At 44.1% G+C, this 19,262-nt stretch overlaps 1 protein-coding gene across 4 annotated transcripts in view; it reads left to right on the forward strand.

Moving 5' to 3' along the window:
- The window catches only part of cacna1g (calcium channel, voltage-dependent, T type, alpha 1G subunit), a 190,334-nt gene that overhangs the window by 111,177 nt on the left and 59,895 nt on the right, over positions 1 to 19,262 (forward strand). For all 4 annotated transcript variants that reach the window (XM_072712211.1, XM_072712212.1, XM_072712213.1 and 1 more), the window contains exons 11-15: positions 13,925 to 14,076; positions 14,244 to 14,429; positions 14,938 to 15,052; positions 15,308 to 15,463; positions 18,757 to 18,822. In XM_072712211.1, the coding sequence (XP_072568312.1) occupies positions 13,925 to 14,076; positions 14,244 to 14,429; positions 14,938 to 15,052; positions 15,308 to 15,463; positions 18,757 to 18,822 (675 nt within the window). The remainder of the gene's footprint in view (positions 1 to 13,924; positions 14,077 to 14,243; positions 14,430 to 14,937; positions 15,053 to 15,307; positions 15,464 to 18,756; positions 18,823 to 19,262) is intronic.

The raw sequence follows: 19,262 nt of genomic DNA on the forward strand, positions 1-19,262 counted from the left end.
AGTAAATTATCTCAATGAGTAAACTTACATATATATATACAGGTATCCAGGGTTGCCAACTCTGACGCACCTGGTGTGACACTCACAATTTCTGACTCTCGTGCTCATGCCAGAGATCTTACGGCAAATCTATATTATTTCATTATAAATCTAAAATTACCTACATCAAAAGTGCTGAGGTAGTTTGTAAACCCTACAGACTATTTATAAGGTAATGAAACTGTTACATACATGTAAATAAAGGTGCAGACTTGTCTCAAATTGAAAATTTCACGCCAGCCAGCTGAGCAAATTTGGCAATCCTGGGTATCTGTTGACTTGCATCTGCATTTGGGACCATGACCACAGGACACAGCTCAGTTTGAATGTATTTTAATAATTGTAGGGGAGAGACAAGGCACTACGTACAGTACTCTAATATACACACAGTACTCTACAGAAAATAATAGGCACTTTTACACTGAGGTTCCGGAACCTGTTCCTGGTTTACAAGTCGCTGCGCTTTCTCCAATGGGAACTTTTAATGGTCCTGGCTGATTTCCTGTGCTACTTTCACACCATACTTCAGGAACTGGGAACTTTACTCTAAATAATCATGGGGGAACGCAATAACTTCACATACAAGTGAGAATAAATAAGTCATTTTTTTAGTTTTTTGTTATTTATTGGGGGGATTGGTCACGATCAAAATGGGACACAGCCTTTTATTTATATTTTACTTATACGACCAACAACATGTTTATGACTCCTGTTAAATCTAACAAGCAGATTGAACTTTCGTTTTACAACGAATAAAAAATTATATAATGTTATTCCAATAATAAGTGCTGGCAAGTTTCGCAGCCAGCACCGGCAATATTAGACAAAATATATTGGTTAGCGATCGAATTTTCCAATGCAGAAATATGGAGAACTAAGCAAAAAATGTATTGATCGATGCATTAAAAGTAATTGGGGTTCAAAAATAATTCCATCTGCTCAATTATTGCTCCAGGACATCTCTTTTTTACTGTCCTTCTGCATAACCATCAGGTTAGCGAGGTGCTTGTGGTCAACCATTCAGCAAGCTATAGCTGTACGTGACTCCCTAGTAGTTTGCATTCGAATGAAATGTAACTAATATGGACTAATCAGCATTTTTTAGTCCAGTGAAAACATACTCTGGTTTGATTTTTCTCTTGGTATGATTCATTTGGACACTTGGGACACAGGACCTTCTTCCTATATTTACTGCATAGCCCAGGACACAGGACCTTCAATCTTCCTGTATGTACTGTATAGCCCAGGATACAGGACCTTCTTCCTATATTTACTGCGTAGCCCAGGACACAGGACCTTCAATCTTCCTGTATGTACTGTATAGCCCAGGACACAGGACCTTCTTCCTGTATTTACTGCGTAGCCCAGGACACAGGACCATCTTCCTGTATATACTGCATAGCCCAGGACACAGGACCTTCTTCCTGTATATACTGCATATCCTAGGACACAGGACCTTCTTCCTTTAAATACTGCATAGCCCAGGACACAGGACCTTCTTCCTGTATATACTGCATAGCCCAGGACACAGGACCTTCTTCCTGTATATACTGCATATCCCAGGACACAGGACCTTCTTCCTTTAAATACTGCATAGCCCAGGACACAGGACCTTCTTCCTGTATATTCTGCATAGCCCAGGACACAGGACCTTCTTCCTGTATATACTTCATGGCCCAGGACACAGGACCTTCTTCCTGTATTTACTGCATAGCCCAGGACACAGGGCCTTCTTTCTGTATATACTGCATAGCCCAGTACACAGGGCATTCTTCCTGTATTTACTGCATAGTCCAGGACACAGGACCTTCTTCCTGTATATATTGCATAGCCCAGGACACAGGGCCTTCTTTCTGTATATTCTGCATAGCCCAGGACACAGGGCCATCTTCCTGTATTTACTGCATAGCCCAGGACACAAGGCCTTCTTTCTGTATATACTGCATAGCCCAAGACACAGGACCTTCTTCCTGTATATACTGCATATCCCAGGGCACAGGACCATCTTTCTGTATATACTGCATAGCCCAGGACACAGGGCCATCTTCCTGTATTTACTGCATAGCCCAGGACACAGGACCATCTTTCTGTATATACTGCATAGCCCAGGACACAGGACCTTCTTCCTGTATATACTGCATATCCCAGGGCACAGGACCATCTCTCTGTATATACTGCATAGCCCAGGACACAGGACCTTCTTCCTGTATATACTGCATATCCCAGGGCACAGGACCATCTTTCTGTATATACTGCATAGCCCAGGACACAGGACCTCCTTCCTGTCTTTACTTTCTTGCTCCCACCACAGACACACAGACACATCTGACCAATAAGCAGAATGAATGTCCTCAGGTGGTTTGTAGTGGTGCATTGCTGCTTCGCTTGGATTTTTCTCTGTGTGAAAGCAAACCGACCTGAGGGGAAAATGCTACAATTTTTTCATTACTACAATATTTCATGCTACAATATTTCATTGTACAGTACAGTAAGTTTCTTTTTATGTAACGAATGTACAGGTACTGTATCCGTAGCTGCATCATCTGCTTATTGTAGCTGTCCCTTATATATTCATCACTGTATGCACACTGTATTACAAGTTAGTTATGGACAGTGGGTCATTATATGTCTGTTAGTGCTGCTTATTCTTCTGCACCTGTTAAACTAAGTGATACCCATGTCCTTCTACATCCTCTTTCAGGCATCTCTCAATGAATAGTAATGTATTTACTATGGATCTTACCCATAAATGCGATCGGACATGGCTCATTAGGACATAAGTCGATGGATACCTGTAGTTTAAATGGTAAGTAAACATAGAATGTAAAGAACTAAATAAGCTATCAGATACAGAAGGAAATAATGACTGTGGACTGTATGCGGAATATGATAAGTGACAGCTGTATCTGCAATTTCAGTGTATTCACTGTGAGAGGAATATATTGTGGTTCGGGCTCCTCAGTCATCTTCTCAATGGCCCTCTATTGGCAATAGACTGCAGCGTTTGCCAAGAGGGAACTGTCAAGGAGTGCGAGACACCTGATGAGTTCGGGACAGCACTGGAAGCTTGGACTCACTCTCATTGGCTCTTACAACCCTGCCCCCCCCCACTCCAACCACCCACACCCTCAGCCCCTCTCTCTACGCTTCCCTGCTGGCTTAAAAGTCATGTCAGTTTCCTGTGCCAGAGCTGAGCGTAATTGTTTTGTCTGGTGCTGCTCCCTCGTGGAGTAAGGTCAGCGCTCGGCGCTCTTTATGCTGAGCCTCAGGGCCAGTGAAGTGTGCCGCTCCTGTCAGTGGAATGGCTGCTCAGCTCTGTTCCTGAGTAAGCAAAATGCACACTGGGCATGTTAAGCTATCTAATCGGTTACTTCTCTCCACCTCCACTTCCTAAGCATCGCTTTTCTCCTTGTTTGTTGATTTGTTTGTTTTTATTTATTTATCTGTTTGTTTGTTTATGTGTGTACTTAACATAAGGCTTACTTGAAGAGAAATCTGTAAAAAGCATCATAGGAATTTCCGATTCAGAAAAGTTAAACTGGGGTAACTTTTATGTTAAGGGGTTTGGTCCAACCATCTGAAGCAGTGTTCTTTTTATCATTTATTAGCCGTCTTAAGGTTCAGGTTTTAATAAGCAGATTTGTTTTACTGCGCCTGGATCACGACAACAGCATTATTAAGGCTTTTACAATGAACTTTTATTTGTTTGTATTTTTTTGGTCGCATGCATCATATTTATGGTAATACCCTGTCTGCCACTCTTTCTAATGCAGTTCTTCTTCTCACATACATGCCTCGCTATGCATCGTTGAATTTGGATTTTGAGCTGCATTCTCCTTCATGCTGTTCCACAACATATGTATTTGAGTACCACTTCAAAACTACTACTGTACACATCACTCAATTAAGTCAAACACCAAAATACTCTTTAGTTATTACAGTCAGGAGTATTCATGCTCATATAATGAAAGCACAGCAGGGCACAGATATGGTTATGTGTTATAAATATATTTATAACACATAACCATATCTGTGCCCTGCTGCGCTTTATCAAAAGGCAAAAGCTCAAACATATATATATATATATATATATACACACACACACACACACACACACACACACACACATGGAACCCTGGGCCCAGTGATGTGAGGCAACAGTGCCAACCACTGCACCACTGTGCTGCCCCAGTTATTATCAATACTGAATTTTATATTAATATATTGATTTCAAGACAAATTATACAAAACCAATCTTTTATATCTTTGTTAAATGCAGCAGTTTCGGTTCTGGAACTTGCAGCAGTATAACAGAATTATACTCCTGTAATTAGCCATTTCAGCATTATGCAGCCTACTACTGACAGTATTAAATTACACTGCCTGGTGCATTCAGATGAACCAAGAGAGCTCAGGTCACAATCTATCATTCCAAGCTTCCGTATTGCCCTTAGGGTGCTTCCTCCTGTCAACTTTAAGCAGGTACTGGGCTTCTGGAGATAAGCTGGCACTTCAGATCGGTGTTGAACTGCCTATGTAAGTTTAAGTATTACATTACTGTTGTCAATCAGCATTACATTAGAATTAGGTACACATCACCGTTTGCCCTATAACGAAAAAAAGAAATGTATTATACAATGTAGGAGTTAGTCATGCAGGCTTAAGAATCTTTCTTGTATTTGAAGAAGGTTGCCTTCGGTCTTGCAGTGGTTATTTTCACTCAAGTTGTTCTTGTGGGACATTGGATGAAATTGCATTGATATTGATTGAAAGTACTTCCAAAGAGTACAATGTATACAAAAAATTATATCAGTGTACAAGCTTGCTATGTCGCCCCATCAGCTACATGAGAAAAAGAAACATAATCTCAAACTTCAAAAGTTTCAAAACCAGTGCCGCCTTTGGTGCATCTGATGATATGATCATGTCATTCTGTTTTTGTTAATACCACAAAATATAACCTTTTATCTTATTTTATTTTATTTAAATGGTAGCCCTTGTTTTTTTTCATTTGAAGAAATTATGTTGTATGCTGATTTTAAAATGTACAAAAATGACTTATTCTCCTATTCCTTAGTCTTTTGTGTCAGCTGTCTAGTAAGACACACATATACTGATGGTACTTTATTACTTTATCAATCTTAATATGTGTGTAGCCAGTTTGGTCCAATCATGTTACTTTGGGAACCTAGGGAAGCATGCAGTTTCAAAATCTAAAAATAGTGCCTTGTAACTATTATCTGTATATTTGAGATGAAGAAGAAGGCCACAGGAACGCAGGCGTCTTGTGTTACTCGATGTTAGTCTAGTTCACAACATAGTGATACTCCTGGGGCTCTAACTCAAGATGGTTTGTGGTTCAGCCGCAGGTTGGCACACTCGACATCGTGCTCGGTGTCTGTCACAGTTGCAGTTTCACACAAATCTAAAAGTTGAGTGGGTGAAATCTCAAAATTTGGAAATATCCTTCCATTTCTTTCTGAGGATGGAATCACCAAAGTTGCATTAATTTACTGCTAATTTTTAGTGTAGTTCCTGCTGTTTTACCATTTGTGATCTTCACATAAAGACACTAGAGACTCACCAGCTGACCTTCCAAGCTACTGGCATAACCTTGCAGAATTTCTTTTAAGCAATTCTTCAGCTTTCATGCCATAAAACACAAAATGCTATTGCCTTTTATGTTAGGATTAAACTTTAACTGGCTTATCCAGCAAATATGACCCTTTTTATTGCTGAGATCATAAAATTATAAATATGTAAGCATTTTAGCATTTTGTGGAGCTGGACACCATAAATATGAAGTACGCTGCCTGTGACTTTAGCTTCCTTCTGTACCCTCCAGTGAGACACAGGTCCAAATTGCTTCTGTAAATATCTGGTTATTAAATTGCATGCAATGGCGAGTGCAATTGTGCACATGAGTGCGACCGAATCATTAAAATTGCTTTGGATACCAACATCATCTGAGCGAATCGAGCGATGTGATTAACGTGAAGCCAGCTTGCCATGGTTGCTGCCTTCTCCTCTGGGGACAGGGGGCCGTATCTGAGGAACGCTCTCGTGGCCTTATCTCACAAACACTCTTCAGACTCCTGTTTCTCTTCGCCCAACACAGACTGGCATCCAAACAGCTCGTCACTGCTAACTCTTCGGGGTGGAGCGTTGAGTGGAATGGGACTGTGGGGTGGGTGGGTGGGGGGTGCAATCAGGGGCAAATCTTCTCTCCCCATGTTAAGAGGCTTACCTTTTATGGTATCCTGATGGAATACTTGTCTGAATGCCAAAAATGTGACAAACGATTCCAAGCTCTACACTATTTATACAGTGTTGATGTATTTTTTTTTACATAAACGTTTTTGTTCTTTTGAGACGGTGGATGTAGCAGCCTGGATCCCCTCCCTCACCCCCCCGTATATCACTCCCAAGGAGGATGGGCTTGACTATTGTGGTTGTTGTTGCCGTTGCTTAGAGAGGTCATTTGCAGTAGTGCTGGGTCTTCTGGGTTCTGTCAGGAGCTCCCGTTGATGGCTAGTTGCTCGGAACGAAGAGGCCTGTACCCAACTTTGGTTGGGCAGTCAGTCATCAGGATGCCCGGTAGTGGGACCTTTGAGGAGACAGGAAGTCAGCGGCTTATCGCTGACAGAATCCTCGATGAATGTCTCGGTATCCGATTGGCTGAGCCCTAGTGTGGGTTCTTACCAGTCTTATCAGTACAGACCTCAAAACAAAAGCTGCATGATTTAAACTATCTATTGAATGGCTTTCAAGTATGTAGTAGAAGCTTGTAGGATTTGTGTAAAATATGTCATAATTACCTCAGAAATATTCCATGCCAACAAGGATACTTTACGAGCAGATGATACGACAATTCAAGGTTAATTCGTGCACATACTGTATGTTTTTGCATATAGTGGGGCAAAAGCATATAAAATTAAGTCTGGAATTAATGTGTGTATTCACGGTTCTTACAGTATTTCTCAGTTCTCGTTTTTTCTTTTTCATTCCTTTATGACTTTGTCACTATTGTCTTTTTGTTAGAAAGACGGCAGCATCTGACATGAGGACAATGTAGATCAGAATGTGTTGTGTTATTAAATTATTTACTTTGATAATATTCACCCTCGCAAATACACCCTCCAGCACTGCTACTCTGTACTTCGTTTGTATAATCATTGTTTTTTATTGAAGCAGTTCAGGTTCGGTATTGTGTGCTTCGGGACAATTTTAGGACTGCATACACGTGTCATTTGTACAGCAGCACCTTCTTATCCATGCCACACTGCTGCTCCTTTTCTGTGGTTTTGACACCTGAGCTTGCATGGTGTTTTATGGAGTGGGGAAAGGGCAGGTAGTTTCCTGCTTTCCAAGGGAGGTCAATGGTCAATAGCCCATGAAAAAGTGTTAGAGGACAATTTGCACGACATTGACCAAGCTTGGTGATGCTTGGCCCCGTTCCATGGAGTCAGGCTATGATTAATTTGTGTGTGTGCGTAGCGAGCAAGCAAACCAACACCAGTGTGGAGATAACCAAGTGTACCAACTTCATTTATGTTATTTGTAGAGACAGAACTATAAGTCATTTGAAAAGATGGGATTAGAGGCATTATTTCGACATGTTTCTTCGGTATTGTTAATAGGAAAACAACCTTCCTCTAAAGGGGCTTGGAGTGTGGCCACCACGAGCCTTTTTCCTGCCAAGAAAGAATTCTTGAACCGGTGCGCCATAAATATCTCCTCAAAACACGACGTAACATGATTATAGAGTCTCCCCAATGTCTAAGTGTTATTGACAATAGGAAAACTAAGACCAATTAGAGGTGCTATTCACTCTTTTCCCTTACAATTTTCTTAGTTTTAATGCAATTTCTACTTCTTTTGAACATCAGTTAGACATTATTCCCACTGTTGACCAGTCATCTATGATATTATGTATAGGATACACAAAAAAATGGTGCTGATATACCAATATATATGTGGAGGATGTATTTTTTGGTTTTAATGAGGTTTTTTTTTGGTGAAAGGAAGTGATTTGTTTCACATTGTGGTCTTTGAAGAGCATGTCTGTTTGAGGGTGAATACCACGTAAGCCATTTTTCTCCCCCCTTTGATTACAAAATCGAGCCTTGGCCCTGGAGCCTTGCATGTAACAGCCTCTCTTTGTTTCTGCTACTGCAATCAGTAATCAAAAGCCAGCTGGAGAGAGACACTCTTGAGACACGACTGTCAGAAGTGGGGTCTCCAGTTCAGTCCAAAGTGCCCATTGGTGAGTGCCAGGGAGCACTCCAAAGAGCCTGGTGTCTTCTTTGGCGCCCGAATGGGTGGAGCACATTGCTGGCATCAGGATTAACCAGCCCGGTTTGCACAGTGACATGATAAGCATGGAGTACTGGAATGTTGGGAATTCCTAGGAGGACGTATCGAGACATCGCTCCATTCAGGGAGCATGGCTTTGATGGCTGGGGGGATGCCAGCTGATAGATTCTATGTGGCCTTTCTGGTACATGGCCAGAGGTAGAAAAAATAACCTGAGACTCTAAAAACAAGCTGGCAAACACCAAAGTGTAGCAATACATATATACAGCTGCAGGCCTGTCTTAATGTGGCTCCATTCTCACTGAATCCAGAAGCACACAGGGGATACTTCATAACCTCCATACCAACTCGTTAGTCCGGTCCTGCTCTGGTCTTTCACCAAGTTGTTACAGGGGAGCTGGACCACACAGTGGGTCACAAATAGCTTCATTATGTGTCATAAGTGACTAGGATCTATATTAAATTAAAGTTAACTCAGTTTGTCCTGAAATATTATGTTTCATTGCATGCACTTTACGTATGAGTGTTTTTGTCATACTGCATTACCGAAACGCAGCAAATTGTTCCATTTAGGTTTTCCTTCCTTCATAACAGTCAAAGGAAGTGTGCATGAATAACACGACAAGCAAAAGTAATATATATTTACTTATCTATTTTATATCTGTTTTTGTTTTACATAGTTTTATTTGATTTTGTCAAAGGTTTTTTCAGGGAAGTTGGGCAACAGGGCTTGGACAATGAATTTGAAACACTGGCCAAACTGGTGCTTGATGTGTCACACATAAATATCTGCGACCTGGTAGCCAATCTTCCTTGATTGTACATACCATCACAAGCCATAAAACAGCTGTGCATAAAATATTGCAATCCACACAACATATCCACATAACAGTTCAAAAGCGAACAAATTGTAGGTGCATGTCTCACTGACACATCTGTGACCAGGACAGCAAGTGTTTGTGGTGTATCGAGAGCCATGGTATCCAGGGTAATAACAGCAAACCACCACGAAGAACGGACCGCATCCAATAGGAGTAACTGTGGATGCAAGAGGAAACTGACTGAAAGGGATGTCCTGGTACTAACCTGTCAATATTCATGGTCGGGCTGCTATAGCCAAACCATTGGTCATTCGTACGCATGCCAATCTCCAGCCCAGCCACCCTGTGGAGACAACTCATTTTGGCCGCTTGTACTTGCGATCTAGTTCTTTCGGTCACTACCCACAGCTCATGACCATAGGTGAGGGTAGGAATGTAGATCGACTGGTAAATCGACAGCTTTGCCTTTTGGCTCAGCTCCTTCTTCACCATGACAGACCGATGCGGTGCCCCCATCACTGCTGACGCCACACCGATCCGCCTGTTTATCTCCCGCTCCATCCTTCCCTTACTCGTGAACAAGACCCCGAGATACTTAAACTCCCCCACTTGGGGAAGGACCCCCTCCCCGACCCAGTGAGAGCATTCCACCCTTTTCCGGCTGAGGACCATGGTCTCGGATTTGGAGGTGCTGATTCTCATCCCAGCCGCTTCACACTCGGCTACGGACTGTCCCAGTGAGAGCCGTGGGTCCAATGAAGCCAACAGAACCACATCATCTGCAAAAAGCAGAGACCTAATCCTGAGGTCACCAAACCGGACACTCTGAACACCCTGGCTGCGTCTAGAAATTCTGTCCATAAAAACTATGAACAGAATCGGTGACAAAGGGCAGCCCTGACGGAGTCCAACCCTCACCGGAAATGAGTCTGACTTATTGCCGACCATGTGGACCTAGCTCTGACACCGGTCATACAGGGACCGAACAGCCCTTATAAGGAAGCCCGGCACCCCATACTCCCGGAGCACTCCCCACAGGACTCCCCGAGGGACACGGTCGAATGCCTTCTCCAAGTCCACAAAACACCCCGGATCTCATCCACCCCCGGGCCCGGCCACTGAGGAGCTTTTTAACCACCTCAGCGACCACGGCCCAAGAGATAGGGGAGTCCACCTCCAAGTCCCCAGACTCGGCTTCCTCATTAGAAGACATGTTGGTGGGATTGAGGAGGTCTTCGAAGTACTCCCTCCACCGACCCAAAATGTCCCTAGTTGAGGTCAGCAGTGCCCCATCCCTACCATAAACAGTGTTGATGCTAAATCGACAGCTTTGCCTTTTGGCTCAGCTACTTCTTCACCACGACAGACCGATGCGGTGCCCCCATCACTGCTGACGCCACACCGATCCGCCTGTTGATCTCCCGCTCCATCCTTCCCTTACTCGTGAACAAGACCCCGAGATACTTAAACTCCCCCACTTGGGGAAGGAACCCCTCCCCGACCCAGTGAGAGCATTCCACCCTTTTCCGGCTGAGGACCATGGTCTCGGCACCCCATACTCCCGGAGCACTCCCCACAGGACTCCCCGAGGGACACGGTCGAATGCCTTCTCCAAGTCCACAAAACACTCCGGATCTCATCCACCCCCGGGCCCGGCCACTGAGGAGCTTTTTAACCACCTCAGCGACCACGGCCCAAGAGATAGGGGAGTCCACCTCCAAGTCCCCAGACTCGGCTTCCTCATTAGAAGACATGTTGGTGGGATTGAGGAGGTCTTCGAAGTACTCCCTCCACCGACCCAAAATGTCCCTAGTTGAGGTCAGCAGTGCCCCATCCCTACCATAAACAGTGTTGATGCTGCACCGCTTTCTCGCCCTGAGACACCGAATGGTGGACCAGAATCTCCTCGAAGGCATCTTTTTCCATGGCCTCGCCAAACTCCTCCCACACCCGAGTTTTTGCCTTGGCGACCGCTGAAGCTGCATTCCTCTCAGCCCGCCGGTACCTGTCAGCTGCCTCTGGAGTCCCATAGGTCAAAAAGGCCTGATAGGACTCCTTCTTCAGCTTGACGGCATCCCTCACCACTGGTGTCCACCAACGGGTTCGGGGATTGCCGCCGCGACAGGCACTGACCACCTTACGGCCACAGCTCCGGTCAGCCGCCGCCACAATGGAGGCAGGGAACATGGCCCATTCGGACTCAATGTCCCCCGCCTCCCCCGGAACATGGGAGAAGTTCTGCTGGAGGTAGGAGTTGAAGCTCCTCCTGACAGGGAATTCCGCCAGACGTTCCCAGCAGACCCTCACTATATGCTTGGGCCTGCTTGGGGGGGAAGCCGGTGACCTGCGTCCGGGCAAGGGAAATCATGGATCTAATGTTTTTCTTTCCATTAGGGGTCTAGTGAGCCACACTTCGTCTGGTTCCTCACCCAAGACCTGTTTGCCTTGGGTGACCCTACCAGGGGCATAAAGCCCCAGGCAACATAGCTCCTGGGATCATTGGAACACGCAAACCCCTCCACCACGATAAGGTGTCGGCTCCAGGAGAGGACCACATACATGTTCACCCAATGGTTCGAATATTGTACCTTGAAGATGGTGCTGTGGATCAGGGTGATAATGCACTAATACGCACAACAAGACTGGTAACAGAGTGGTTTGATGAACAGTGAAGTTGAACATCTCCCATGGCCTGCACAATCACCAGATCTGAACATGATGGAGCCACCTTGGGGTACTTTGGAGGAGCGAGTCGGGCAACGTTTTCCTCCACTACCATCATGTAGCGACCTGGACACTGTTCTGTTGTTGCTTCTCAAAAGTCCATTGTATAAGATTTGTATTTGTATATGTGTATGTGTATATGCATGTGTGTGGTCTGAGATGGACTGGCATCTCATTTAGAGCATAGCACTGCCATTTACCCTATGCTGTCTGGGATGGGCTTCTGGGCTTTAGAACCATACCCCCCAACCAGAATAATGGCTGAAAGGTGGATGGATGGATGGTACAGTAGGTAGGTACATGTTTCAAAACCAGTGATTCTGAACAACAGAATTAGAGATATGGGACTGACAGCAAGTGAGTTTATTTTTTTTATAGTATTTTTAAATCATAGCCTGTCAGATTTAATGTTTGTCTGGGCATGAAACAGTCAGGCACACTTACATTTTTTAACTATCAGCTTGATCTGACAGTTGTTGTACTCAGGACAGCTTTTTTATCATCTCTTCTTTTGTTTTTCATTTTGTTTTGTTTGTTTTTTGTATATGGAGAAAATAATGATAATAATGGACACATAATGTCCTGTCTTCCATCACTAGTATTTCTGTTTGCCTGTTAATAAAATACAAGACAGATGGTAATTAAAAGTTCATTGTATATGAAAACACGGGCAAACAATAACCAGTGTCAAAATACAGCTAAAAAGTGAAAACAATAGTTTATAATGTGCCCCATCCTGGATTGTTCCCCACCTTGCACTCATAGTTTCCAGGATAGGCTTCCAACCCCTGCAATCCTGAACAGGACACACAGGGTATTGAAAATGGATGGATGGATGGATAATATTTGAGTTTACTTGCATCTCTAGCAATTGTAAAACCCAAGTGAGCGATATGACTGGGACATTGTCTGCCCACTGTGTGTATTTAACTTGGTGTTAAATAATCAAAGTTGGCTGATGGCAGAGATACATTAGCACCATCCCAGCAGTCCAGGACGCTGGTAATATAAGCAGTCCGTCTGTCATCCACAGTGCATGGTGGGCAGCAGCGCTAGCGCTTTTAGTGAAAAAATCCTGTTAAGTACTTTGTCATCTGCTCGCAGATCATTGAGTTCTCTCTTATCCACTTCCCTTTATTGTAATGGAACTGGCTTGCAGTTGTTTGTCATGAAATGTACCTTTGTTCCATGCAATGCGAAAGATATCATGTGGTGCTCGAAAGACTTTTAAGCTAAAGTATGGTGCGAAGCAAAGTGTTTGGAGCCAACAGCATACCAAATGGCAGACTTGGCTTAGAGCCCGACGGACAGATCACATTGGATTAGATAAGTGATCGACCTTTATGAGATAACATTTAGGCATCAGAGGCAGATTGTAGAAAGAGACACTTTTGGAATTATGTGTCACAAGAATGGGCTAAGTTTTACTTTTAAGATGTCAAAATGGTCTCAGGTATGCTGTTCCCCAACATATCCTGGCTGTGTAAAGGACATCAGCAGGGAATCTAACAAGTGCTGTGAATTGTTAAGACAGGAAGGAAGATTGCCTTGCTCCTCTCTCTCAGTTACTGCTCTATCTTGTATTGGAGCTGGTATCAAGCCTCATTCTATTATATGCTCTAAATGTGGTTTGGACTCTAGAGGCATTGCATGAAGTATTATGGACACAATGGTCAAGAGATTCAATGAAGGGCAAATGCTTTAACGTCCTTTAATAGTACAATTTGAATTTGAGGAAGATAAAAAAAACAAAAAACTTTTGTGTATACAGTGAGTTCTTTTTTGTTCTGTAACCCTGGGCTTGAATTTTAGCCAAAACAAGGGTATAGAAATAGATGATGTATTGTTTTGTTTCTTACCCCTTTGTTCTAACACAAAAGTGTGTGGCCTAACATTAAGGCATTATTAATATGAAGACAACAACCCCTATGAATTCAGCGAATGTGAGTGTGATGTTGTGTATGTCTCTGACTTCCCCCCATCTCTCTCTCTCCTGACTTGCCTTTGACTTTTCCCTTGCCCAGCCTGACGAGCTGACCAATGCCCTGGAGATCAGCAACATTGTCTTCACCAGCCTGTTTGCTCTGGAGATGCTTCTGAAGGTCCTGGTGTACGGACCCTTTGGCTACATTAAGAATCCTTACAATATCTTTGACGGAATCATTGTGGTGATCAGGTGAAGGAAACTCGAAGTCTTCAAAGTTCCAAAAATGAACAAAAAAAGATTAACTAATATGTTTCACGTATTAGTGTTAATAAGTAGAATTTGCATTGCTGTGATGATTTTGCCTGGCTTTGGGGTCATGTGCTTTAAAACATCCCGTCTTCATCAAACTCGCACAGCGTGTGGGAGATAGTCGGCCAGCAGGGCGGCGGTCTGTCGGTGCTGCGGACCTTCCGGCTGATGCGCGTGCTGAAGCTGGTGCGTTTCATGCCAGCTCTGCAGAGACAGCTAGTGGTGCTGATGAAGACCATGGACAATGTAGCCACCTTTTGCATGCTGCTCATGCTCTTCATATTCATCTTCAGGTGAGACTGACAGGGAAGAGAAGTTAATCGTAATGTGTGGTAGTCCATGCCCTCCCAATGGTATATTGTAAGAGATGTGACATTGTCACTCATCTGACCTGTGACTTCCCTCCAAATAAAACTAGGATGCTGGCATTTCAGATATTTTCTTTTTTTTTTTTTGTAGAGCGTCTGTGAGCTCGGCCGTGGTTTGGCAAGCATGCAAACAAAATGTATTAAAAAAAGCCAAGGAAGAATGTGCTGTGGGCTTCAAAATGGAAATATGTAACTAAATAAACACCCACTGCTCTGTGAAGAGGAGCCAAACTCACAAACTGGAGAAGGATACGGATATCCCTATACAAACCTTGATTAATGTTAATGTTATTTAAAATGTGCAAATGGGAAAAAATGAAAAGAAGGAAGAACGTATAAATAATGATTTTAAAAAGAAACAGAAAAAAAAACAAATCGAGTGAGACGTTGCATTCTTTCTTTGCATATTTTGTTCCTGTATTTCTGTTTGCAGTATATTGGGAATGCACCTTTTTGGCTGCAAGTTCGGCTCTGAGCGGGATGGGGACACCTTGCCTGACCGCAAGAACTTTGATTCGCTGCTTTGGGCCATCGTCACTGTTTTCCAGGTGAGCTTGCAGGGTCCTTAGGCCACGATTCATGCGTATGTTCTTTGGCAGGTCGGGCCCAAGGCATAAGTGAACTAAGTAGCTGCCTAGGGCCCAGCAGCCACCAGGGGGCCCCTCATCTGATCAGTCTGTCAGAATGAGAAAGAAGATGACAAATGACAGCTAGGTTATTCAAATTTTGCTTAGGGTCCCAAAAAGGTTTGAGCTGGTTCTGTCCTTTGGGTTCCTTATTATATGCTGTGTGGTGTGCTCCAGATCCTGACTCAGGAAGACTGGAACAAAGTGCTGTACAACGGCATGGCCTCCACCTCCCCGTGGGCAGCGCTGTATTTCATCGCCCTCATGACTTTTGGCAACTACGTTCTATTCAACCTGCTGGTGGCCATTCTGGTCGAGGGCTTCCAGACAGAGGTAAAGTTGCTCTGTTTCAGCCTGCAGTCTGTTCCGTCTGGCTTTTCCCTCCCTTTTCTCATATTCCTTCTGTCTCCACTCTCCTTACCGCAATCTTTATTTCCAGCTCAACCCGCCCGTTTGGCTCACACCTTTTCCTCCTCTCACACTTACTCTTTGCTCTTTGTCTCATGCCAGTCGTTTGCAGGAGGCCATCTGTGGCCTTCAGCGTGTCAGACCACCGTGGGAGATCATGTGCTGAAGTTCAGCTCCAGCCTGTCACATGGTCTCTTGGCTCCAGGCACATCTCACCTCTTCTTCTATGTCCTCCTCTCCTTTCCTTTCTCCTCAGTGTTGCTAAAACCTTTTGACACCGACCACATTAACAGGGTCTATTTGTGCACATCTTAAAAGAATAATTAAATGGGACGTTCGAGTGTTTGTTTAGGATGTAAGTTGTGGTACAGGACTCCAGGTAATATGTTTTTGGCAGGAGAATTCTGAGTTGCTTTGTCATAATCTTGGCTGTATGAGACATAATCACAAATCTCGCCTCAAACTCTGTTTTATTTGCAATGGGGCCTCCTTCTCGCTGAACTGCAGCTGAACTGATGCTTTGTCTTCTCCTGCTGGGAGACGTACTCAGACAGCAAATATCAGGGGCTGCTCTCTTTCAAGATGTAGATCTGAGGCAGCATAAAAAAATGAAGGCTGCTTCTGCTTAAGTGTAGGATGTCCTGAACCGCGGCAGAACTCAATGCCGTCTCTCGCTGTCAGAGCAGCATGATGACTATGCAAGTGTTGGACCATGCAGGCACCAATCTGGTCAGCCCCATGCTTCTGGGCCTCGTTCAGTCACTGGGCCGAAAACTCACAGGAACTCGTAATAATCACTTTGCGGTCATGGTCCTGAGGCACCCTCTGTGCTGCGCCAGCAGATCTCTTAATTCAATGAGGCGTGATTGAGCAGATGACTGAATTTCGCTGTGACGCGCCCTGACATTTTTTGATTTTTGTTTTCCCGAGATTTGCAAGGGTGTTCGCAGCGGGGAAAAAAAATCCAAACAGCACACTGCGCTGCACATACTTTTCTCCCTTCATGCTTGAATCTAAAAACTAAAATAAAGTTTGATTTGACAATTTGTTATGTTTTCCACAAACACATCAAAAACATATGATCCAAAAATGGATTATATTATTACAACCTGTAGCTTACGATGAAGCATTGAGACAATTGTTTTGCATGAAAGCATAATGGGTTAGACAGGACCAGGAACATATATGTAGTTATATAGTTCTTATATGCATTTTTTTAGTAAATATTACTTTGTGTAGCAGTGGTGGGAAGGTGTTACCACATGCAGATGCATGTTAATGCATTTTCATGTGCACAGCCTGACAAACCAATGCAGGACATTTGCACAGACAGACCAGTACACCATGGCCCCAGGAGATCACTGAGACTTGGTCCTCTCCATTCTGCCAAGATACCATAGTCACTGCATCCCCCTTGCCAGAGATAAATAGCTTGGCCACGACATCAGTGCAGACAAAGAAATGTGTTTTCAGGTTTCCGTTTTGTATTACGGCTCTGGACACAGCTTTAAAAAGACCTGAAAGCCCTCAAAGAAACCCATTAGGTCTCCAGTCACCAAGGGGACATCACGTATATTCTGCTGTTGTTGTTTTTTAGCGTCCGATCTTTCTCGGTGGTCCCGTGCGGGAACACAGCATAGCCTTGCACGATGGCTGGCTTTGAGCTGAGTAACAGCACCTGAGGGTGTGTGTCCCTCTCAAATTTTGCGATGCCTCCCCCCCTCCCCCTTGCTACCCGCATGGGTGTTCATGCCGAAGCGTTGCTGCTTTCTTTCATTGCGTCGCTCAAGGAAACGTGGTCTCGTCCCTTCAGGGCCCCCTGACTGCAGGCCCCTGCCTGCCGCCTGTATGCCACAGCTACCCGATAGCTTGGCTCTCAGCTCTATCATTCATTCTTTCTTTACCTCCCAAAGCTATTCGCTTTACTTTTATTTGTTTATTTACTTCTGGACTCGCCTTCCTTCCTGCAAACATGTAGTTTATTTTTAGTTGGCTGAACTTTGCAGTGCGTCAGGGTTGCTAGGGAACAGCAGGGTGAGTGACGTATGCGGAACGCGGATCCGGAGATTCTGATCCTCTGTCCAGAACAAAACGTCTCATCTTTTGCTGTAATAAGATAAAAGCCAGTGTGTGGTAACACCTCTGTTTATCATATTATTAACAATTACATTGATGATTGATATGAGACAGGTCTCAGAAGCTGGTGGCTGCACTCTTAAGCAAGACAGTTAAAGTGAAAAATACCCTGCTGCATAAGGGTAAAAGAAGGTATATATACATGTTAGAGATGTAATAGAACCGATAGACTTCGATTCAGTCTGTTCCTGTTTCTCACTCCTGCACCATATGCTGTTTCAGTGGTTTGACTCCCTTCCCAGTAACCTTCACACTATCTCAAACCAGGCCACAGCAAACGAAATACAAGACTTCTGGTATTTTTAATTTTCTGATTACAGTCACAGGTTTTTATAAAATTGACTGGAAATATGTCCCCACAAGGTAAAAAGTTAAAGACTTTTTTTTATCACATTGTGGAAAAATCTGGTCCCCACCACGTAATAATTTCAGAAACACACACACCCACACCACACACACATACACGTCTTGACACACTCATCAGCCACGTTTTACAATCCAGTTTTTAATCACCTGATGGGCCTCAGTTTCTCCTATGGAACAACAATTTCAGAGGCTCGGTTTAATGTGAGATTTACACTTTAAAAATGACACCTGTTTTCGCGTTAAACGTAAAATTATGAACCAGGTCCATTGTGCCTTACCACAAACTGCTAACTGCAAAATGAACAGATGTTTCCTTTGAATGCGACAGGTATGGAGGCAGGTCCGTTGGACTTTTACACAGAATGTGCTGTTTGACAGCTCGGCATTAGCGATACACAAACCGGTATCATGCGTGCAAGTGGAAGATCAGTCTGTAAATGGCAGCTCATTTTTCAGCACTGTTGACACGATTGCATGTGACCACCATGTGCGAATCCTCATGGTTTTGTCGGATGACAGTGCCGGACTCGCACCTGCTCCGCCCCCCCGCCGCTGACCCCCCTCTCATTGGCCCCTTTGTGTCTGCGTCCCGCTTTCTTTCATCACTACACGTTTAACGAGCCCTTTCTGCTTCTGCCCCTTTGTGCTCTTGTCTCGCACTGTACACAGTAGCTGCCTGTTTCTCTCTGGTCAAACTTTGCACATTTCCACTTCAGGAAATGTCCAAGAGGGAGGACATTCTGGGCCGGCTGAGCTGTATTCAGCTGCCTGTAGACTCGGGGGTATGTAGCTCTCCGCATGACGTCACACAGTGAGACTAACCGGGCCGGCCTGACGTTGGTGGATAGTGTCACCTGTGCTTATGTCGTTTATGTGAAAGCAGACTTGATTTGAAGTCCCTTTTTAGGTTCTCAGGTTCGGCGCGTTAGCTGCGAATCCTATAGCAATGCTGTCTTGGGACTCACCTGCTTCATCCGGCTAAAAGGATTGTGCTGTAGATTTCTGAGAGGATTCCGTGAAATCAGAGAAATCCGGGAAGAACATGGCTGAGGCAGATATCAGGTGGGCTGGCGAAGTGAGAGCAGAGGAAACATTGCTGCCATTTATATACATCATTTGACAAACACATGTGCCAAAAAAAAGAGAGGAGATTCCAACTGTCAAAATAAAAGTCTTTTTCCTATTGATCAATCATTGTAAATATTTACTGGTCTTATTGGGT

Source organism: Paramormyrops kingsleyae, chromosome 5, assembly GCF_048594095.1.
Source record: "Paramormyrops kingsleyae isolate MSU_618 chromosome 5, PKINGS_0.4, whole genome shotgun sequence".
In the NCBI taxonomy this organism is placed as follows: domain Eukaryota; kingdom Metazoa; phylum Chordata; class Actinopteri; order Osteoglossiformes; family Mormyridae; genus Paramormyrops; species Paramormyrops kingsleyae.